The sequence below is a fragment of the Camponotus floridanus genome, unplaced genomic scaffold, assembly GCF_003227725.1.
Source record: "Camponotus floridanus strain SB8 unplaced genomic scaffold, Cflo_v7.5 scaffold108, whole genome shotgun sequence".
Classification (NCBI taxonomy): domain Eukaryota; kingdom Metazoa; phylum Arthropoda; class Insecta; order Hymenoptera; family Formicidae; genus Camponotus; species Camponotus floridanus.
Window position 1 is genome coordinate 319284 of NW_020229224.1, and position 24889 is coordinate 344172.

General features: G+C 29.1%; 1 protein-coding gene across 1 annotated transcript; it reads right to left on the reverse strand.

The window, feature by feature from the left end:
• Window positions 1-10228: 10228 nt before the first annotated feature.
• On the reverse strand, window positions 10229-23288 carry LOC105254765 (1-acyl-sn-glycerol-3-phosphate acyltransferase gamma). Its single transcript, XM_011263641.3, has 7 exons — window positions 23020-23288; window positions 20982-21228; window positions 20735-20907; window positions 20485-20646; window positions 20018-20356; window positions 16786-17005; window positions 10229-11754 (listed from the first exon to the last, which is right to left on the reverse strand). The coding sequence occupies exons 2-7, from the start codon at window positions 21160-21162 to the stop codon at window positions 11666-11668; spliced, it is 1164 nt and encodes a 387-aa protein (XP_011261943.1). The 5' UTR covers window positions 21163-21228; window positions 23020-23288; the 3' UTR covers window positions 10229-11665.
• Window positions 23289-24889: the final 1601 nt, after the last annotated feature.

The window sequence follows — 24889 nt, forward strand, 5'->3', positions numbered from 1 at the left end:
GTAATTTGCAATTAACAATTACATATTTTTTCTTAAAAATAACTATGTCTTTTGTTTACACCAATTGATTCCTCTCATTATTTTGTACATAAAAGTATTAAGGTAAAATAATCGAAAAATGAATATTTTACAAGATATTTTACGGTTTATGTAAAATTAAAAAATGATTTCAAGCCTCATAACTTGGAAAGTACTTAATGAAAACTAACTTAATTATAGTGTTTTGGAAAGCTCTTGAGATGAGCTACAAGAATATGCAAAAGCATATAGGGTGTCCCATTTAAAAAGTTGGAGCTGACCTTCGCGTGTCCTTCAGGTGGCTCTTCAAGATCAAACTAATGACACCATCTTATGTCCCCCTTGAAACCATACAACTTTTGTCTAAAACATTTTTCTCTATCTTGCTTAGGTTCCGAGAAATTTAGGTGGTCGGATTAAAATGAAACACCCTGTATATTTCTGACAGAAGTTTGATTGCGAGAAAGTACATCACATAGTGGTAAGCGAAGGAATTATCGAATCAAATGCAGATTGTAGTTAATTTGCCATCAGATAACACATACAAACCCTGTTTCACTTTTGACATCAATCTGCAGTCAAATTACGCGCACGCAGATCCTGTTTAGTTTCTGCCGACAATCTGATATCAAGTCATGTTAGCAGATCCTGCGCCAATCTGCGTTAGATTCTATGAGCAGGCTCTGCTCGATTTTTGATATCAACTTTGTCAACTTAATCGTAATAACAGCTTCAGTACCAAATTTGTAGCCTTTTTGCTAACATTAATTGATAGAAGACACTTGGCATGATTTTTTTACAGACTTTGCTATCTGGGAGATTTTTTTTTAGTTTTGTCTTTGAATCTTTTTTATTACAATTTATTTTTTCATGTTTTACATTTTTAACAAAAATTTTCATAATTTGGGAATTAAACTCTTGCTTTATGCTTTAAATAGACAGTAAACGGATAATTTTCCATTTAGTTTATTGATTCTAATTAATTTAATACTCTAACTCTCATATTCTGCTTGTACGAGGATTAGCAATTAAAGTAATAAAAATAGTTACTTCTGATCTTTTATTAGCCGTGATTTGCAGATTTTATATCTGTTGCTGACAGAAATTTGGTTGCGAGAAAGTATATCGCATATAGCAAAGGGACTATCAAATTAAATATATGCAAATTTTGTTGCCAATTTATCATCAAATTATGCTCGCAAATCTTGCTTGGTTTCTGTCGACAATTTCATATCAAATTGCATTCCACAGATCTTACGATTTTTGCTGGCAAATGACATCAAACTGCATTGCGCAGATTCCACTCGGTTTTCACTGCTAATTTGCTATACTAATTCTATGCAAATCCTGTTCAGTTTCTGCTTCTAACTTGCTATCAAATTATGTCGGCAGATTTTGTAGTATTTCTACTAACATTTTGTTATTATTATCAAATATAATATATACAATCTGCAGTCTTTCTGCTGACAATAATTTACTGCAGACACTTAGTAAAATTTGTTAGAACAGACTTGACTGATTAGAAAGATTTAACAAAAGAAATAAATATCGAGAAGATTTTGTTGTAAAAAAGATAATATATTCTTACATCTTTTAATTATGTTACCAATTAATTCCCAAATAATACATGTAGATGTCCTCTAGAAACCTAATATAATAGACAAAACTGATATCTAACAGACATCCAGTGGATATTTGTGAGATATTTATATTTTATTGTAATATTTAAAATTTCTAAATTATATTGAATACTTTACATAACATGAAGTAATCATATATGCATATTAAATTTTCATTATATATATATATATATATATATATATATATATATAAAATGATATTTTTTAACATCCTACAAATATCCTACAAATATCGTGGATATTTATCATCATATTCAGAATGATCCTGAGGATGTTTCATGTTGCCTAAATTTACAAAATTAGTTATTATTTAATAAATTGGTTACCTAATAAACTTAATTCTACTGTATTTAAGAACTTATGGAGGATTATATTTCGACATAATACTTATATTAATTATAAGTTTTCTTAAATAAATTAATTAAATTAATATATCTACATCATGGAACATTTTAATTACATTACAGCAATGTTACAATCTATTTTGTAAATAAACTCAGCTCCTTTAAATAAATTTGTTTCATCAAAAAACAAGCAAATTTGAATCTTCCCCTTCTTCCGAAAGCTGAACAGATTCGAAGCGTCAAAAAAAATGAATCATTATATAACGCTCGAAGAAGGATTCCATCAATGAAGTCTCTAGCTTATTAATTCAAATATATGGATCAATCATCTGCACAAGAAATAAATAACTGAAGATGTACGATATAACAGCGTTAGTATTTTCTATAAATTACAAAAATATCCATTGTAAAGCATTCTCTATTCTTCAACTTTACACGATGAGAGGCCCGCGAGGCCATTACTACTCGAATCAACTTACCTTGACTATACAAAGATGAATTAATCAAATCCGCAAGCGAGGTCATTTCAATAGGAAAGATCACCTAGTGCTCCTAAAGCAGGAAAACGATATGGCTGACCAGCAATTATTCTTAGGGTTGCCTGAGCATTTATACAGTGATCCCTTCATGATGCTAAAATACTCGAGATAGCTGTGATTATGTAAAAAATTAAATTATTCCATCCATACATTGTGTTCACACAATTGTGCAATACAATACCTCTTTATATTTCCTTGCTGGAAAGCTCACTATTTCCTTGCAATAAGGCTCACTCCGGTATATTATACATAGAGCTCGCTGAACGAAATCTCAGGTCATTATGCCCATGGAAACAGTTTTGATAAATACTTACCTTTTACCTACTTCAAATGATTTCGAATTAATTTTGACGACGACCTTGACCTTTAAATCATTGACTTTCTTATCATTTGTTGTTTATTAAAAAGTTATAGAGATATAAATATATTAATATAAAAACATCTCAATTTCTTTGATTTTCATATACAAGTTCCCAGAATTCACGGATACATAGCGTGGTTGTCGTGTCAAAAGAAATAACATTGGTAAAACTGCATATGGCAACCTCACCAATTTCGATGACCTTGAAATATGTTTTCAAGGATGTCCCCGATTAATTTGCAAAAAGTCATCGCTTGTTTATTACAAAGTTATTTACAAAATAAGTTCAATGAACTTATATTGGACTTATTTTGCAGCATAAATTGCAGTCTGAATGGGTTTTCAACTTTTTATATGAAATGAGATTCACTCCACATCACCCGCGTGCGCTTTCTGCTTTCAGTGCAAAACTACACAATCTATTATACAGGGTGAGGAAAAAAGTATGGAAACCCCTAAATTTTTCGAAAACTATGCATTTTAGAAACAAATGTTTCAGACAAAAGTTGTAAGGTTTCAAGTAATGCATTACGTAGCAATATCAGTATAACCTTGAATAGCACTGTCAAGTTCACATAAAAATCACTTTGAATTTTTTAAATGGAACCCCCTACTTTTTATTATATATTCTTGTAGCTTGTTTTAAGAACTTTCCAAAACACTATAATAAAGTATTTTTTCAGTGAGTACTTTTCAAGTTATAAGGCTCGAAATAATTTCTTAATTTTACATAAACCATAAACAATAAAATATTTTTTCTTCAAAACTCTGTTTTTTTTTTTACACCAATTGATTCTTCACATTATCTTATGCATAAAAGTATAAAGGTGAGATAATAAAAAAATGAATATTTTATTAAATATTTTATGGTTTATGTAAAATTAAGAAATGATTTCAAGCCTCATAACTCGAAAAGTACTCAATGAAAAAACACTTTAATATAGTGTTTTTTGGAAAGCTCTTGAAACAAGCTATAAGAAAGTGTAATAAAAAATAGGGGGTTCCATTTAAAAAATTCGAACTGATTTCTGTGACCTTGAGGGTGCTGTTCAAGGTCATACTGCTGATATTACTACATAATGCGTTACTTGAAACCCTACAACTTTTATCTGAAATATTTCTAAAATGCATAGTTTTCGAAAAATTTAAAGGTTTCCATACTTTTTCCTCACCCTGTATAATTTAACATAGATTTTCGGTATTCTACGCAAAACGAGGTTTACATTGCTGTTATGCCATCGGTTAGTCACTATTTTTAATTGTTTATAATTTTATTAACATGCAATAATTAAAGTCTTTTGAATATCACTTAGGGACATATGCCAAGGTCATTGGTAATAAATGCAGTTTAGCGCAACACTTTCCTCCGACAAAATTGCGTCTAAACATTATTTTTTAAATGAGAGTAATTTTATAAGTAAAAGTTAATAAATAAGTGCTTTGGGTTATGCATGAATCAGAGCGACGAGCACATAGCGTGTGTGACGTTTGATTATATACCTTATTTTATTACTTTGCTAAAGAATTTACAAGAATTATACATAATATTTAAATATCGTTATTTTCAATACTACTTAATAAAAGAATTTCCTATTTGATATCAACGTATAAAAGTAAAATAAATAGATTCGATAACATTATTTTATTACTTTGCTAAAGAATTTACAAGAATTATACATAATATTTAAATATCGTTATTTTCAATACTACTTAATAAAAGAATTTCCTATTTGATATCAACGATTAAAAGTAAAATAAATAGATTCGATAACATTATATGAAAAATTTTGATCCAAAATTATTGCTCAAATATTAAAAAAATTTTTTTTGGAAGGATTGATTAAATGTTTTAAAGCAACAGTCACACCAGAAATGATCCAACACACAATCTTACCTGTAGAGCGAATATGTGTATACAAATGGAAGATTGCATCTAAAGAAATTGCTCTTTTTGGAACGAACAATCACGTTGTATATTCCGCGTCCGCGAGTTCTAGGACACCTTGTATATATTTTGGGATTATAATTATATAAAAATGTCATTGAACAAAAAATGAATATGATAACAATATTAGAAAATGAATATGATAACAATATTAGAAAAATGTCATTGAACAAAAAATGAATATGATAACAACTTTTTAATATTATTCTAGATCATAATCCTAACATATGTACAAAGAACAAAGCATGTAAATGTTATTTACATATTTACCCATAGTGGAATCTTACGATAACAGATCTCGTTTCACACTGAAAACATAAGGCAATAATCGCACGAATTTACATAGACTTTCAACTTTTCTAAATAAGGTCTATTATCGTACGATTCTACATGTTTCCAACTTTCCAAGCAAAGTAAAGTTTTCTCCATATTGCCTTGTATTTTCAATGCGAAAGAATATTGCCTCAGCTAAGAATATATTCTTTCAATATGAAAAATGGATGTATAAATTGTGAAACATTTTTTTATATTTTTTTAATAAACAACGAATAACGGAAAAGTTCAAGTTTCTTAAAGATCAAGAGATCAACATCAATTAATTGGAAATTATTTGGGGCGGCCTGTGTAAAGGTAAATATTTACCCATTATTTCATATTTTCATTAATGACATCAATATATCCACATTGCATAAGATTTCCATAGGACATCCTATTGATCGAAAGGAAATCCTAAATTAGGAATAGGATATCCTAATTTGATTGAAATGATTCCATTTTGATCGAAATTAAAAAGTCCATAGGATTACTTGAACATTAAATCAATTAATAAATTGATGTACATGTGAAATAATTGAGACTGATAAACAAATAACATTTGTTATGACAGTTTTTGAATTATACAAGATGCGAGATACATAATATTTGATAAGTACATGTTATACAATTCACAAAATTAGTAGGAAATATAATATTGAAAGAAAATATGATAAATATTTACCTTTACACATCCAGCCCCAAATGACTTGACCTTGACATATATTGTCAAGATCACTGCCTTGAGTGACATTCAAAAGGTTTTAGACCTCGCTCGTTGTTTATTAAAAAGTTATAAACAAAAAAAAGTAATAAAAAAAATTTCACGAATTTCACGTAATCTTTAAACATCTTGTGCATTTAATGTAATGTTTTTTTTTTTTACATATACGCGGTTATTTTATTATTTAGTTTTTAATTATTTATTTTTTAATAAAAAATATCTAATAAATTATTTAGAGGTGGTATGAAGTAGATCTCGTTTTGTGTGGAAAATTGCAAACCTATGTGGAAGTATACAATAATAGACCTCGCTTCGCACTGACTCAGAGATGGTGTGGGGTGGACCTCGTTTCACGTGGAAAGTTGCAATTATAATTGATATACATTCCTCCAAACAATTATCATATAGGTAATTTCATGTCAAATTTTCGCATAGCTTCAAGTAAGTATAACTCCGTCAAAAATTATTGTATTTGAAAATTCTTTTTTCATTCTCAAGCTTAAAGTCTCTATTTTAAAATCATTTGTTAGATTTAGAATTTATCCTCCCCCCTCTCGTCATCTCCTTAAAAGTAAGGACGTGTTTAGACTCCAAAAAGTTGCATAATTTGATGCATTTCACGGGGTGGAATAAATTTTTTTCATAAATTTCAATGAATAAAAATTTATAGGTAACTTTGATGTATCGTAACTCCGCGAAAAAAAATCGCAGAAACTTCTTTTTTTTTTCATTCACACATAAAAGTCCATATTTTATGACTATCATGAAATTTGCGAAAAAAATTTATTCCACTCGTAGAATGCGTCAAATTATGCAATTTTTTACAGACGAAACACATCCTTACTTTTCAGTAGATGACGAGAGAGAGGGAGGATAAAATCTAAATCTGACAAATGATTTTTAAAATAGAGGATTTAAGCTTGAGAATGAAAAAAAAATTTTTTCAAATGCAACCATTTTTGGCGGAGTTATACTTATTTGAAGTTATGCGAAAATTTGACATGAAATTACCTATGCGATAATTTTGTTTACGAGCGTATATGTAAAGGTCAAAGAAATTGAGATGTTTTTCAATTCGTTTATTCCTTTATAACTTTCAATACGAAAGGTCTATTATTGTACACGGTGTTCAAAAATTCTGTGAACCTTACAAAACTTCTTTTGTTTATAACTTTTTAATAAATAACGAGCGATGCTTAAAATCTTTCGAATGTTACTCAGGGCAACGACCTTGACAATATATGTCAAAGTCAAGTCATTTGAGGCTGGATGTGTAAAGGTAAATATTTAGCAGAGGATTGAACTTGCAATGTTCAATAATAACGACCGTTACATTTAAAAAAATGTTAATGCAAAATGAATATAAATATTATATAACAATATCAACCGCATATGCATACGTAATAATAATAAATTATTCATGGAAAGTTATGGAATAAAGTTTTTGCATTTTATATATATTTTATTTTCATGAAAGTAATTTTAATGGATTTTTGAAATATCTTTCTGTTAAAATAATAATACATCAAGTAGCTTAGATACTTTAAAAAAAAATCTCAATCTAAATTTTCATCAAAATAAAATACAAAAATGTCAAAATTTTATTAATTTTTATTAGATAAAATTACTTATGTAAATTATTTAGTATCATATGTCAGATAACAAGATTTCGTCGATCTAATGAAATTACGAGAGTGACTCAGAATCATAAAGTAAAACAAAAAGCTTGCTTATGTACGTGCACGCACGCACGCACGCACACGCGCGCGCACACGCGCGCGCACACACACACACACACACACAACACACAAAATCGTACCCAAGATGTTCCACTATAAATGAACATACTTTTTTAAACTAAAAGAGATAGATCATAACATACACATATCAAGGCATGCACCACACACACATTTATATTCAATTATATGGTTCAAACTAAATTCTATTGTAAGTATAGTGATTACTTCCAAAAATTATATGTGTTAGAAAAACGAAAAGATCTTAATAATATTTTTATTATGCATATTTGTATATACAGGGTGTCCCATTTTAATGTCCCGTTCCAAATAACTTTCTTATTTTTAATTTTAGAAAAAGATGTTTCAGACAAAAGTTGTATGGTTTCTAGGGGGACATAAGATGGTGCCATTAGTTTGACCTTAAAGAGTCATATGAAGGTTACGTGAAGGTCATTTTGAATTTCTTAAATGGAACACCCTATATATTTTTGCATATTCTTGTAGCTCATCTCGAGAGCTTTCCAAAACACTATAAATAAACATTTTTTCATCAAGTACTTTTCGAGTTGAGGCTTGAAATCATTTCTTAATTTTACATAAATCATAAAATATCTTGTAAAATATTCATTTTTCGATTATCTTACCTTAATACTTTTATGTACAAAATAATGAAAGAAATCAATTGGTGTAAAGAAAACATACAGTTGTTTTTAAGAAAAAATATGTAATTTGCAATTAACAATTCCATATTTTTTCTTAAAAACAACTGTATGTTTTCTTTACACCAATTGATTCCTCTCTTTATTTTGTACATAAAAAGGTAAGATAATCGAAAAATGCATATTTTACAAGATATTTTATGGTTTATGTAAAATTAAGAAATGATTTCAAGCCTCATAACTCGAAAAGTACTTGATGAAAAATGTTTATTTATAGTGTTTTGAAAAGCTCTCGAGATGAGCTACAAGAATATGCAAAAATATATAGGATGTTCCATTTAAGAAATTCCAAATGACTTTCACGTACCCTTTATATGACTCTTCAAGGTCAAACTAATGGCACCATCTTATGTCCCCCTAGAAACCATACAACTTTTGTCTGAAACATCTTTTTCTAAAATTAAAAATAAAGTTATTTGGAGCGGGACATTAAAATGGGACATCCTGTATATGTTTGTATACATATACATACACATATATACGGTGTAACAGATTATCCGTATTAGGTGTTTTTTTTTTCGAAAAATACAATGTTCTTTTTCGTGAAAAATGTTTCATACAAAAGCTATGAAGTTTTAAGCGACGCATATTATATAATATTAATAACCCTGAATAACGTTATTAAATAAAGATTTGAAATTTTGAAATGGAAACCCACTTTTTTATTGGATAATAAGTGCTTTCCGAGTTATAAAGCGTTATAAAGAGTTATGAAACTTACAATACACCATTAGCTTTAAGTATACTGCGTGGAAATTACACGAATGAATTTACATTTTTTTGTGTTTTTGTGTATATGTGATATACATAAAATAAACAATAGAGATGCAAATCCGACACAATCTCCACACGATATACTTTAGGCTAATATTATCGATACTGTAACTTTCAAGTCTCATAACTCTGAAGGAAAGTATTTAATAAAAAAATAGTTTATTATATATAACGTTAAAAAACTCTCGAAATAAACTGCAGAAAAATAAAAAAAATGGAGTTTTTATTTTAAAATTTCAAGATGATTTTTATGTAATTTTGACGACGTTATTCAAAGTCATATCAATATTGACTATGTAATACATCACTTAAAACTTGACTTTTATATATTAAACATTTTTCATGAAAATGCATTTAATGTATTTTTCAAGAAAATGTATTTTTCAAGAGAAACAAAAACCGCTTGATATGGACATTTTATTAAGTTCTGTATACATCGTGGTTTATCTCCTTAACAAGTTTAAAAAAAATAAGAAATATTCAATTATGGTAATATATCTTTTATATATATATATATATATATATATATATATATATATATATATATATATACAGGGTGCCCCATTTTAAAAGTTCCACTCTCATAACTTTTTTAATTTTGATTGTAGAAAAAAATGTTTCAGACAAAAGTTGTATGGCTTGAAGAGGGACATAAGATGGTGTCAGTTCGACATTGAAGAGTCACCTGAAGATCACGTGAAGGCCACATCCAACTTTTTAAATGGGACACTCTATGTGCTTTTGCATATTCTTATAGTTCTCGAGAGCTTTCCAAAACACTACGATCAAGTTAGTTTCCATTAAGTATTTTCCGAGTTATGAGGCTTGACATTATTTCTTAATTTTACATAAACCGTAAAATATCTAGTAAAATATTCATTTTTCGATTATCTTACCTTAATACTTTTATGTACAAAAAAAGGAGAGGAATCAATTGGTATAAAGAAAACACATAATTGTTTCGAAGAAAAAATATAATTTGCAATTACATAATTTTTTTTTCGATTCTTCTCATTATTTTGTACATAAAAGTATTAAGGTAAGATAATCGAAAAATGAATATTTTACTAAATATTTTATAATTTATGTAAAAATTAAGAAATTATTTCAAGCTTCATAACTCGAAAAATACTCGATGAAAAAATACTTTATTATAGTGTTTTGAGCTTTCAAGGTAAGCTACAAGAGCTTTCTTTTGGATACATATACATCTGACACCCTGTATATTGACGTCTTTTGCGAAAAATATCAAAAGATGTTAATTTTGCTTTCGAGGAGAACATTTAATTACTTACATTAAATGTAACAAAATTTTTTCATTCCCTTCAGGGTAGCTATCCCTTCAAAAATCTTAAGTGGCAATAGGAGTCAAGTGATACATCATTTTGAAGGTCTTTTGATTCTCTGTATAACTCTCTTTCCTTTTTTTTTATTTAAGTGAATATTTTTCGAGAAATTGCACTTGGAACGTGTCGTAAAAACGTTTTACACACAAAGATACATTTTGGAGTACAATTTATTTGTCATTTATTTCAAGTATTAAGTGTTCAAAATAATCTCCATTGTTTTCTCAACAATAATATAAACGATACTCAAATTCTGAACTAACAACATTTTGAAAAGTTTCTACAAGAATACCATTATTGTACAATTCTTCGACACAAATCGTTTACATTTTCTGATATTTCATAAACAACGGATTTTAAGTGCCCCCACAGAAAAATCTTTTCTCAAAATGTTCGTTTAGAATTTGAAAATCGTTTATATTATTGTTTAGAAAACAATGGAGAACATTTCGACATTTGTTATAATAAATAAATAAATTTTACTCCAAATTGTATCTTTTTATGTAAAACATTTTTGATACCTAAAACTTACAAGTGCAATCTCTCGAGAAATACTCACTTAAATGAAAAAAAAAGAAAAAAAATATCCAAAATCTTGTACAGAGAATCAGAAGACCTTTAAAATGATATATCACTTGACCCCTATTGCCATTTAAGATTTTTGAAGGCGTAGCTACCTCCACGAAAGGAATGAAAAAGTTTCGTTGCATTTAATGTATTTAAATGTTCCCCTCGAAAACAAAATTGACGTCTTTTGGCATTTTTCGCAAAAAGTAGTCAATTGTAAAATAAACAGGTGAAAAGTTTTAAAATGAACACCCTGTATAAAGTGTGCGATAACAATTTGCACGGATTGACTTTTTAAAATTAATTTTTCATTATTGTTGTAGAAATTACAAAGGAGAACTTGTCTATTCGGTTCATTAACTCGTTCTATCTTCACATAAAATATACTGAACACCCTAAACGCATACGCATACACACACGCACTTGCACTTAATATACATATAAATTTGTCTGTACATGTGTTACATATTGAATCTATACAAATAATTTGTCACTGAATGAATTACATGGAAGTATAAATCAAATGTATACATTTCTGTCTTCTATAGCTTCTTCCTTTTTCCTTCAAACTACTTAAAAATCTTGCTGATTTTTGCTTTGACACTTCTTTTTAGGAGTCATCTTTCGCGATTCAAAATTATTTCTCTTTTTTTGCATCCGCTGCACCATATGATGAAGCCTTACTTATTTCTGACATTCCGAGTGTTTTGTACATTAGCAGATAAACTGTAATTCATTTTATTTTCATGAACACAAAATATTTCGTAATTCTTAAGATCATAGGAGATAAAAAAATCAAGAAAAAACTAGCTATAAGCTGTGGAATTTTTTAAGCAAACAAATCGAATAATTGCAATTTAAAAAATTCAAATTTGTTTTTATTATAGTGAAAAAATTTACAAATTAAATTGAATTTTTTAAATACACTATTCATACACACATAACAAAATTAAAGAATCATTTAATAGTAATGCAAAAAAGATCGAATTCAAACTCATCTATTTTTTTGAAAAATAATAGCCATATTGAAGAAAGGAATGAACTTCTGAAAAGAGCACATCTTCGATTGTTCTGAAAAGGCCCCGCACAAATCTTATGGAAAAGTGGTTTCGGTGAAATTGTATAAGAGCTGGATATGATTTTAGTTTATGACCTCCTGATCAAAAGTCCCAATGGGCATAATCTTTAGAAATGAACAGATTTTTTTGTTATAGATGTTTAAACAGACAATAAGATTCACAAACGGAAATGTATTCAACATTATATGTGAAAATGTGCGTGTATGTTGATATATTCGTGTGTGTGTGTGTGTGTGTGTACAGAGTGTTCCGATTTAATTGTGTATCCCGATTATCATTCCCGAACATCGCAGAAAATGGTCGGATGAAAAAACGTTGTAGACTTTGGAGGAAGACATCTGATCATATTGAATAAATGTGTTAAGATGGATCATATGGAGTCCAATTTTGTTTTTTTTTAAATGGCTCCCTATTTTTCATTGCATATTCTTGCAGCTTATCTCGAGGGCTTTCCAAAACACTATAATAAAGTATTTCTTCATTGAGTACTTTTCGAGTTATGAGGCTTGAAATAATTTCTTAATTTTACATAAACTACAAAATATCTCGTAAAATATTCGTTTTTTGATGATATCATCTCAATATTTTTATGCCTAAAATTATGAAAGAAATTAATTGGTGTAAAGAAAACAGTTGTTTGTAAAAAAATATAACTGTTATTTGCAAATTACATATCTTTTTCTTAAAAAATACTGTTTTTTTCTTAAATTGATTGCTATTATTATTTTATGTATAAAAGTATTGAAATAATATCATCGAAAAATGAATATTTTACCAGATGGTAAAATATTTTATGGTTTATGTAAAATTAAGAAATTATTTCAAACCTCATCTTGAAAAGTACTAACAAAAAAATATTTTATTGTAGTGTTTTGGAATGTTCTCGAGCTATAAGATGATGAAAAGGAGCTATCAAAAAATGAGCTATAAGAATGTACAATAAAAAATGAGGAGTTCTATTTAAAAAAACAAAATTGAACTCCATATGACCTTGGCACGTTCACTCAAGGTCAACTCAATGTGATCATCAGATGTCCCTCTGAAGCCTACAACTTTTGTCTAAAACATTTTTTCAGCCGATCACTTTCTGCGATGTTAATCAAAGTGCATAATTAAAACGGGACACCTTGTATATACATACAAAAACACACACCCACGTATACACGCGAATATATCAACATACACGTATATTAAGTCGTGCTCATTTTTAATTAGAAATTAGAACATAAATTAGAACATATCCAACTTTTCAGAGAATTTCACTGAAACCACGTTTCCATAAGATTTGTGTGGGGTTTTACATACTAATGCATTTCGATGCGCTGATTATGAATATGACAATAAAATTAATCAAGGTCAAAATGAAGAAAAATTTTTTGTATAAAGTTTTTTTGTATATTCTTTTCATTATTTTAATAAATATTGATTTTAACAGAAAAAGTTTCAAATAAAAGTTATATCTTTCTTAAAAATGTAACTTTTATGTTCTATATATTATTATTAAAAACACTATTTTACGAGGAAAACATAATTTCTTTCTATTTTAAAATCGTAAAATTTTAAGCCCATCTACTATTTAGGGGTATGTTATCATCTTAGCTTATCCTTTGGAAAGTACATGGATATAGTGAGTTCTTCTCATACGAGGGGACTCCACTTCCATATAACCTAAACCTATTTATGATTAAAAATTAAAATTCGGTTTGGGGGTGAATCTTGCGTGGGAAGTTACAAACCCATGCAGATTTATAGAAACATGCTCAATCGAAAGAACATTCAAAATATAATACGCATTTTTCTCACAAAATACTTTTACAGTAATGTGTACAATATAAAAGTTGCATTTTTAAGAGAGGTACAACTTTTATTTGAAACTTTTTGTATTAAAATCAAAATTTATTAAAATAATTAAGAAAATATATAAAAAGAAGCTATTTTTTTCTTCATTTGGACTTTAAAAATGATCTTGTCGTTAATTTTTATTGTCATATTCGTAATCAGCGCGTCGAAATGTATTAGTATATAAAAATTTCAGAACAATCGGAAATATGTTCTTTTCAGAAGTGCACTTTAAGAAAGCATTTCAAAGCTTAAGGGGATCCCTCATTGAAAGGATCCCTGGTGAACTCTTACACGATTACAGCGCCCTCATCCCATATCTCTCTTTATCACGTTATTTATAAAGAAGATACACTGCTTTTTCCACTCTACTGTACCGATATTTTAGGTACATACGGACCGAAATTTTTGGGCACATACCATTTATTAATTAGACTACTAAACTCAATTTTCACAGTTCCACAAGTTTTTATTGTGCAATTCGCTATTGGGTATGCTATTGTTTTATGCATAAAAGTTACAAAACATTTATACAAGGCTAATGTCTTTATGAAGTGATAGCTTTAGACGCCATGTTGATCTAAGAAGCCGATAAATAAATATATAATTTTATACTTTTTTTTCTTTCTCAGTATATAATCAGTTTTGCCCTGTCCGTTCGCATTTATACTTCAACCGTAGAAAAGGATTTTTAATTCTATACAGACAATAAAAAATGGCACCTGCCCAAAAATTTTGGTGTTTTATCGGTAAAACAGATAGGTTGAAGGATTCCCTTAAGGAGATCCCTCAACCTATCTGTTTTATCGATAAAATACTATAATTTTTGGATAGATGTCATTTTTTTATTGCATAGAATTAAAAATCCTCTGGCGCGAGACGCGTGCACGTATTGTACATGCTGACAATAAGTGTAGAGTGTTCAATATGCTGTATTTGTTTACATTTTTTGTAAGAGACTCTGCCCTTCTTTCCATATCCTCACCCCGAAAAAAGTTTCCATTTTGTGCAATAAACACAAAGCATAATTTGGACAATATAACATAATCCAAATTTTAGTTTTAAATAGAAATAGGTTTGAGTTAGGTTGTATCTTCAGAAAGTGAAAACCCTCCTGTAGAGATGGAGTGGAAGCCACTGTGTTCGTACATATACTTTGCAAAACGAAGCGAAGTTCAAAGTTAGAAATAGAGTGAATTTTGCTTCGTCTTGCAAAATACATCCATGGACACAGTGAGTTTTGTTCTCTCTACGAAGGGCTCCACTTTTAGAAAATATAATTTAACTCTCAAACCTATTTTTTTATTTAAAACTTAAATTTCATCTCAGCTCGTTATTATATTACGTGTTTACTTTATAACAAACTTGAAGTATATCAAAGTCGAGATCATTAAAACTTAGTTTCATTTTTTCTAATCTTATTTTTACATTTTTTCTATCTTATTTTAATAAATCTCTTCAAAATCACACATTTCCGGAACCACAATAGAACACTACAAAATTCAAAGTGCGTATTATCTAAAAACGCATCCTCTATAAAAATGAAAATTTATGTGTGATCATAATGATGTGTAAATTAATGTAAACTTTCTTGTTAATAACTTTTTAATAAAACAATGAGTGACGCTTAAAGTCTTTTGATACTTCTCAGGATAGTGACCTTAGCAATATATATCAAGGTCATTGAAATGATCTTTTTTAGAGAAAAAAATTTGAATATGCACTACTCACTTCAAATCATCATAACTTTGTAAAAAAATTATAATATTGTTAATAAAAAATACATTTTAAGGAAGAAATGTTAAATTTTACGATGCAATTAAAACTGTTTCGAAAAAAAAATTTCTTCTCGTACACGCCATCATAATTGAAATGTATTCTTGAATTTTGCAAGGCTTTAGTAGCGCCTGAAATTCTTATAGAAAAATGTGCGTTGAATCATTGAAAAGCTGAAGCTTTAAATTTTAAAATGCTTTCTTAAATATCACTCCACAACTATTTTTCATAAAGTTAGTTGAGCTTAAATTTGATCTTTTTTTTTTTGCATTGATTTTAAATGACCTTTTAAAACTTTAGAAAAAGACATCAGGCTCGAATCGTCTTAGCCATGCCATATGTTGTTAAGATCACTGTCCTGAGTAACATTCGAAAGATTTTAGCCGTTGTGTATTAAAAAGTTATTAACAAAAGAATTTCCACGAATGCAACATGCGATTATATAAATTCCTAAGCAATGTTGAATTGACTTCTAAGAAGGTCAAGATTATTTTAACTTTCTATGCAAAGCGGTGTCCACTTCACATCACCCTTGAGTCAGTGCGAAACAAGATCTATTATGCGAAGGGAGAAATTATAGACTGCACTGATTCAGAAGTAGTATGGGGTAGACCTCACTTCGCATGGAAAGTTGCAAATCCATATGGAACCATACAATAATAGACCTCGTTTTCCGCTGACTCAGGGATGGTATGAGGTAGACTTCGCTTCGCATGAAAAGTTGCAAACCCATGTGGAATCATACAATAATAGACCTCGTTTTGCACCGACTCAGAGATGGTGTGGGGTGGACCTCGCTTTACATAGAAAGCTAAAATAACTTTCTTTGACCTTCTTAGAAGTCAAATCAACATTGTTTAGGAATTCGTATAGTTGCATGTTGCATATACGATTTTGTTAATAACTTTTTAGTAAACGAGCAACGGCTACAATCTTCTGAATGTTACTCAGGACCTTGACAATATATGTCAAGGTTAAGACAATTCGACCCTGATGTCTTTTTCTAAAGTTTTACCTAATAATTGAATACAATGATATATAAATCAATATAGATATTACTTACATAAAAAGATAATTGCAATTCCAATCAGAAAATAGATGATGGTTCCAGATAGAAGAAGCCTCAGAAGGTAATATAGCATTGGTACAAGGACAATTATCGCCCAGAATATAGTGTTAATGAGAGAATAATATCTCCTTTTTAACATGAACGAGTCTGTCCTAGGCACACCGCTCATGGCAAAAAAATCCCCCGTCTTATAAAAACTTTCTGCCATACGATCCTATGAAGTAAAGTTTATCTAACATTATTGTATTATATTAAACAAGTTAATGTAAACTTATTTAATAAATCATTATTTCTTAATATCATTATCAATAAACTTATAAAGTCTTACACTACCTACTATTTACTTAAAGAAACAATTCCTTTATTTGTAATTGTATGTGCGACTCTTTCACCTAAAATATTTAGTTAGATATGCTTTTAAATGATTTATTAACGTGTACAATAATATGCGATTACCATTTGTAAAATCTATAATTATTCGAAATTATTCGATTATACACTTAAATTTAAAAAAAACATTAATACACAGAAGTTATATCATACGCACGTACCTATTTATAGGCATTTAGAGTTTTGAAAAAAAAAAAAAAATTAATAACATTGAATTTTAACTAAAATAATTTTTTTAAATCGTGTAAAGAAAAATCTAAGGTTTTTTAAAATAAAACCAACTTTTTGTCTCCCTTCAAGTCATACAACTTATGTCTGAAACATTTTTCGATTTAACGCAGTGTTTTTGAGATATTTGGTAGATCCTTTAAAATGGGATACCCTATATATGAGATATAAAAATTGTATATGGGGAGGATATATTTTATATTTTAAATTTGACATAATTTTATATAAATTATGAAATATCTTAGGAAATATTCACTTTTTGATTCTTATCTAAATACATACATAAAATAATAGGAATAAATTGGTATAAAGAAAACATATTTGTTTTTAAGAAAAAATATATACTTGCTGCAATTTATTTTTCTTAAAAAACAACTATGTTTTTTTTACACCAATTGATTCTTGCATAGACATATTAACATAGCCTGCTTGAGATAGTGAAGCTCGAAGTTGGAGTGTCCTGCTGAGAGAAAAGAATAGCATGAATTTAATATTTCTTTTTTTAATGAACGTATCAGCGCACCAGCATGCGTGACTTTAATAATTTGAAATTGCATCATGCGTGTGTCAGAGAGAGAAAGAAATTTATGCTATCCTTTTCTCTCAAGAAGACATGCCACTTATAAGCAGTCTATGGCAGTTACGCTCCAAAACGTAAGTAATCGAGGGAAATTTTACTCGGTTGATTCGAACCAATCGAAAAGATTTAAAAGAGTTTCGGAAGAGCTTCGGAAGAGCAAGTAAAATTCCTCGGTGTTGTTTGTATTTGTTATTATTTTCACAAAAGAGTACTTGTTACTTTTTTTATAAGAGTATCGAGACAAAATAACCGAAATTAATATTTTTCGAGATATTTTATAATTTTTTAAAAATTGTGTTAAAAAAATTAAAACTATAAAATATTTTAAACTGTAAACATCCAATTTTCGATGCTACTCTTATAACTTTTTATGTCAAATATTGCAAGAATTTATATAAGAAAAATTTAAGATATACTTATTTTATGATTACTTATATTATTATTTTAAGATATACTTCATTAGTGTTTTGAAAAGCTCTCGAGGTAAGATACGATAATATATAATAAAAAATAGGGGATTCCATTTAAAAAATTCAAAGTGACCATTACCTTGCTCTGACCTTGACAACGCCACCCAAGATCAAACAAATGGTACCATTTTATGTCTCCCTTCAAGCCATACAATTTATGTCTGAAACATTTTTCGACTTAACACAGTGTTTCTGAGATATTTGAATGGATCCTTTAAAATGAGACACTCTGTATATTCAATTTTTATTCATGCTACTCTTTTTTATGTCAAATATTGTGAGCAATCGATTTATGTTGAAAATATTAAAGTAAATTCATTAAAAAAAAATTTCTCATAACCTCACAAAATTCTTCAACTCCACACATATACAGGGTGGACCAATAACTCTGTCCACCTGGAATATCTCCGTTATTTTTAGATATACAAAACTTTTGTATTTATAAAAGTTGTATAGTACCAAGAGGGCCGTAATATGCTATTAATAATTTTTTTGTAGGTGGAGGCGCTTCAGAGATTTCAAGGTCATCTCATTTTTTTAAATGGAACCCTCCCTTTTTTACCTATTCTTATAGCTTATCTTGAGAGCTTTCCAAAACACTATAATAAAGTATTTATTATAGTGTTTTGGAAAGCCCCGATATTTTTCCTGTCTACATCTCTTCAGGAGGATAAAGAGGGTGTTATATAGAAGTCTGAAACCAAGAGAATCTATAACTTGGCATATACACCAAATAAAATATATATATATAAATGCCTTGTGCACGTCTTAAAAAAATTTTTTTGCGAACAATGTTTGAAAAAAAAAAAAAAAAAAAAAAAAATTACGCATTACCATCCGCGTTTTTAGGCTCTTATCGCTCGTTTCATAATTATCATGTTGTTAAATACATAGAGCCGTATTCTTTATCAATTTATTTAGAACTACACTCCGAGCTAAAAAGATCGTGTTCTCATTATTTCCATAGATTAATAAAAACTGACAGGAGAAGTGTCGATGTGGAGCTGAATAGCTCAGTGGTAAGAGCAGTCGCCCGGCAAGCGAAAGACTCGGGTTCGATTCCCGATTCAGCGACTTCGCCCCGATATTTTTCCTGTCTACATCTCTAAAGAGGGTGTTATAGAAGTCTCAAACCAAGAGAATCTATAACTTGCATATACACCAAGTAAAATATATGTATAAATGCCTTGTGCACATCTTAAAAAAATTTTTTCGCGAACAATTAATGTTTGAAAAAAAAAAAAAAAAATTGACGCATTACCATCCGCGTTTTTAGGCTCTTATCGCTCGTTTTATAATTATCATGTTTACTATAATAAAATATCATGTATACTATATAAAGTATCTTTCTAAAAACCCTATAAATTTTGTCTAAAATATTCTTTTGTATAACGTCAAGTTTCGGAAAAAACTTGCAACACTTTATGGGAAACATACTGTATATTAAAGAAAATAGATGTTTTTATCGTATTATCTATGTCATACAAGAGTATATCTTTACTGAAATAAATTTTTTCTACTCAATATAATACAAAATACACACATTTTGATACATTACCTTTTGCTGATAAAGCTTATGCAACCATTCAGCAGCAGCTTCGTCTCCCTCTGGCACTTGTTCAATAGGAATTCTTTTGGCATACATATGTCCCATCAGCGGTTTTCCTAAAAGGAGGTTCTTCATAGTCGGTTTTATTGAATCAGATGGTTTAAATGCTATTTGAATATCATAAATAGCTGTTGCTTTGCCTCTCATATGTGGAATGCTGGCAATAAAGCCTTTTGTGCGTGGTGTTAAGTGATATTTTAATACTGGTAGACCTTTTTCAATGGCAAATTTTTGACTGGCTTCCAATTTTTTTGATGTGAAGCGCGTACCCTCAGGATAAAGTAGAAGCTATAATCAAATCATAGTTAGATGTTATAAATTATTTATTACTATTATGTGTGTTTATTATTTGTTAAACAGCATTTAAAATAATTCATCGAATACATTTGTACTTAGAGGGAAAAACAAAGACATACCCACATCGTGTCAGGATATTCAACTAATTCCTTAATTTGATTCTTAATGTTTTCCTTGTCTTTTTCCCAACTTCTTTCAAGGAAGATGCTTTCGGCAAATTTCCAGGCCCATCCTAGCGTCGGAATATATTGTATCGATTTCTTAGCATATGCTTTGCAATTCTAAAAAATAAAAATTAAGATATATAAAGATATATTTTTTTTTTAAACAATGTGTAAATAAAGATACATTTCGTGAGAGAATACTTACGCCTAGCAATTTCACACGATCACATAGTAGCCAACCTATCAGCCAATCAGTCTCATAACTATGATTCATTAAAAGATAGCCATGTTCATTGCCAAAATATTTGTCAAAATCCTTTTTATCTATGTACAATATAAGATTTGATCCTGCCCACCATTCTGCCATAAATACTAACTCTAATAAAAATAAAATTCAAAACATTAATATCTTGGAAATAAATATTTTAATTCAAGAGATAAAATAAACTTACGACAATAGAAGGAATAACAGAGATAATAATTAATCTTGCGATACAGGTACTTGGAAAAGGGTCTTAGTCCAAAATATAAAATGCATTGGAAGAAATTGATTATCAAACCAGATGTAAAAAATGTAATAGCAAACATAAGATGTATCACTGATGATTGTTTTAGGGAGGCGAGCACTCCCATGATGATATAAGTAAACAGTATTAAACTGTACACTTTATAGAAAACATAAATATTCACTTTTTCTACCTGTAACAAAAGCATTCACCAATCTTTTAATTAATAAGATAAAATTACATTCACACACATACATACATACATACACACATACAAAACTCTTAAAATTTTTTTAATTTTTAAGTTTAATTATAGCAATTCTATTATATTTATAATTATTATGGTGATCGAAAAACTTTGAAATTTCAAAATACTTTCTTTTGATAATAAGTAACTATATGTGCAAGTATTTATACAAGCGAATAAGAACTTGCCTGACGATGAAAAAATTATTATGGCGTTATGTACAATTTTTTGATGCCTGAATGCTGTCATACAAATTGGCAATTCAATTGCTCAGGTATCAATTGGCTCATCATTTAAATTCATTTGAAAGACAGATGATAAATTATATACAATGAATCGTATACAATAAAGAGAAAAACAGACATTTATATATATAATAAAATATGAGAAAAAGATGTAAAATTTTCTCGAAACGATAAAAATAAAATAAGATACAGGTTTTATACATAACATTTACTAAAGAGCTTGTTTCTTAGATGCAGACAAATAGGATATATTTTCTGCTTTTTAACACACTCTTGAGTATAAAAAAATAACATTAAAAATTATATTATTCATGTGAATGATTTAGATGAAATAAATACTATAAGTTTTAATCAACTTCAAAGCTTTAATCAAGTTTAGTTTTAAAATTTAAATTAATTTAAAAAATAGGCTATAGATTAAGTTTATTAACATTATCTAATAGGAAATTGAGCAGAATGAGAGCCAGGCGTGGTAAATAAAATGCAAATTCTTTCTTTTCAGTGTGACTTTATTAATAATTCATTTTCAAATCTGTTCAATTTGTTTCATTCTCTAACCATGATCAACAACTGTTGCATTCTGTATTGCGACAGTTGCTGATAATGACCCAAATATCAGAGACTGAAATATACAAAACTGAATTCTTACAAGTGACAATACATATCAAAGCTTTAATTTTTCTCTGAAATTTATTAATGTCACAAACCTTAAGACATTAATAATAATCATAAATGTTATTAATTATGTAACTTTTTTAAAACTTGTTCCTTTTTTTTAGAATTGCTTAAATTTTCGAAATTTGAACTTGTATTATAAATTCAGATTTTTAGAAATTGAATTATTGAATTACAATTATATATCTTGGATGTGTTTATCTTGGAAACATAGATGAAGCGTTATGTAACAGACATCAAATTAAATGGAAGTTTAATAAGTGTTAATTTCTGGAAGAATTACTATTATTATAATATCACCTTATTACAACAATAATATATAATCTATTTACAAATATCTTCCAAATAATCCAAATACATTATCTGAAACGAAAAAAAATCTATATTGCACTATAAAAGAATAAAACTGATAGAGGTTAAAAAAACTAATAACATTATTTTGAGAAAATATTTGAAGTTATATAATATTTGACATTGATATGAAAATTGTGAAAAACATAAAATATACAATGTATTGATTGTAAATATTTGTTTCTATGTGTTTTATTGTCTAGATTTACAAGCATATATAAACCAATTTTTTATTTCTCTCTCTATACATAAAGTATATAAAGTATAAAGTTTTCTTTAACAAAAATACACACACGCATATGTATGTATGTATGCGTGTGTGTGTGTATATATATATATTTTTTTAATATATATTGTATGTATAATACTTAACATTAAACTATTACATCAATACCGGCGTGCAAAATGTATATTCGATTGAAAAATATTTCCCATGCTATCCGCGAGAATATTTATTATAGCTCACCTAATTTAGCGTTCCGGATGAAGAAAAATTACGTGTGCCAAGGTACGTCGAACAAAAGTGAAAGGATCAAAGTGCGAAGTTCTAAGACTCACTGACAATAATGTGCATCAATGTGTGCACTTTGGTGTTTGTTTGCTGTTTTATGCCTTATAAACTGGCAGAATCACGCTTTCGTGCTGTATGGGAGCAAATGACAGATGATAGGTGCGATAAAACGAATGGCTGACTCTTGTGTTTGCGCGCGTCTTGGGTTAGCTATTACAATAGAAATATATACGTACATATATGAATATATATATATATGTGTGTGTGTGTGTGTGTATTATGTATATGTATATATGTATATGTATATATGGATATGTATATATGGATATATATGATGTGTGCATATATATATTATATATATATATATATATATATATATATATATATATATATCAATAAATCTATTTTTTTTATCTGGTTGCATTAGTTTATCTCTTTTGCTTTCCAATGGCAGTATAAAGGCCGCAGCACACACTTTTGCATAAGCGCATAACCATAAGCATAAGAAAATTGATTGGTTCATTTTCTTATGCATATACTTGGGGACCAATCAATTTCCTTATGCTTATGGTTATGCGCTTATGCAAAAGTGTGTGCTGCGGCCTTAAACGAATTTACCTCGTTTCGTGCCAATAAAAAAGAAGAAATCTTTTTTGCTCTATCCCTAACAGCACACATGTCCGAAAGATGTCCAAAGGATATCCATAGGATATCTCGATATCCTATGGATATCCTTTGGACATCTTTCGGACATGTGTGCTGTTAGGGATATTGGAAGAAAAAAGATAAATTCTCTCTCTATGCAGCTAGTTCAGTTAAAAAGAACATATCTAGGGCCGATTTCACAACTCGAGTTAATTCGAGTTTAATATGTTAAACTAGGTCCTGATTGGTCCATTCACTACTTAGGCCCGTTCTACAATGAATCGCAAGTCGCATGGACATAAGAAAGGGGATTGCTTGATTAGACACAGTACGATTAGACACAGCCAATCATATCGACCGATGCCTAAGGTAACCAACACGATTAAGCACGATTAGCCAATCAAAGCCAGTTGTGTCCAATTGTACTGTTTGTCCAATTGTGTCTAATCGGAGGTGTTTCGTAAGAAATACAGGACAGAGTGTATTGCTGCGGGGGTAAAGCTCAACGGGTGAGGGAAAAGAAATATCTACTGCAACGGAATATGAGGCATGTAAGATGGCGGCGGATATTAATTTCACGGAGTGTGATATTTTTGAATTCCTTAATATTCAGAAATGATTCGGAATAACATAGCGATTTCAGATGATAGATGATTTCACGGAATCTCTCATATTTTATTCGATTTACGTCCGTGCGACGTAAAAATAGACGCTACATCTGAGGCATCTAAGATGGCCGCGACAATAAACCCCTTACCCCTCAAGCTTCACTCCCCTCGTCAAAAAGAGTACTTTATGCTCTGTCCTGTATTTCTTACGTCCATGGTAAGTCGTAAGTCATAGGCAAATTGACCAATCATGGTTGATTATTTTTGAAATAATCAGAAAAAATCATAACGTAAAGACATATCTTACTTTGCGTTGACTGAAGTTTAAGTTTACGTACGGAGTTAAATTTACGATCTATACTTAACGTAACGTAATGCCTCTGATTGGTTACGCAAAACGCGTTACGCGAAAAATATAATCCATGGGATCGCACCCTAATAAGAGTGACGTGTAAACGTAGTCACTGACAGACAGAGTTACAGACAAAGGCCGGTATTCATAGTCGGATCTTACATTTAAGATCGTCTTAAGTCTGCTTGGAGGTTGACTTAAGACCTCATTCAACCAATCA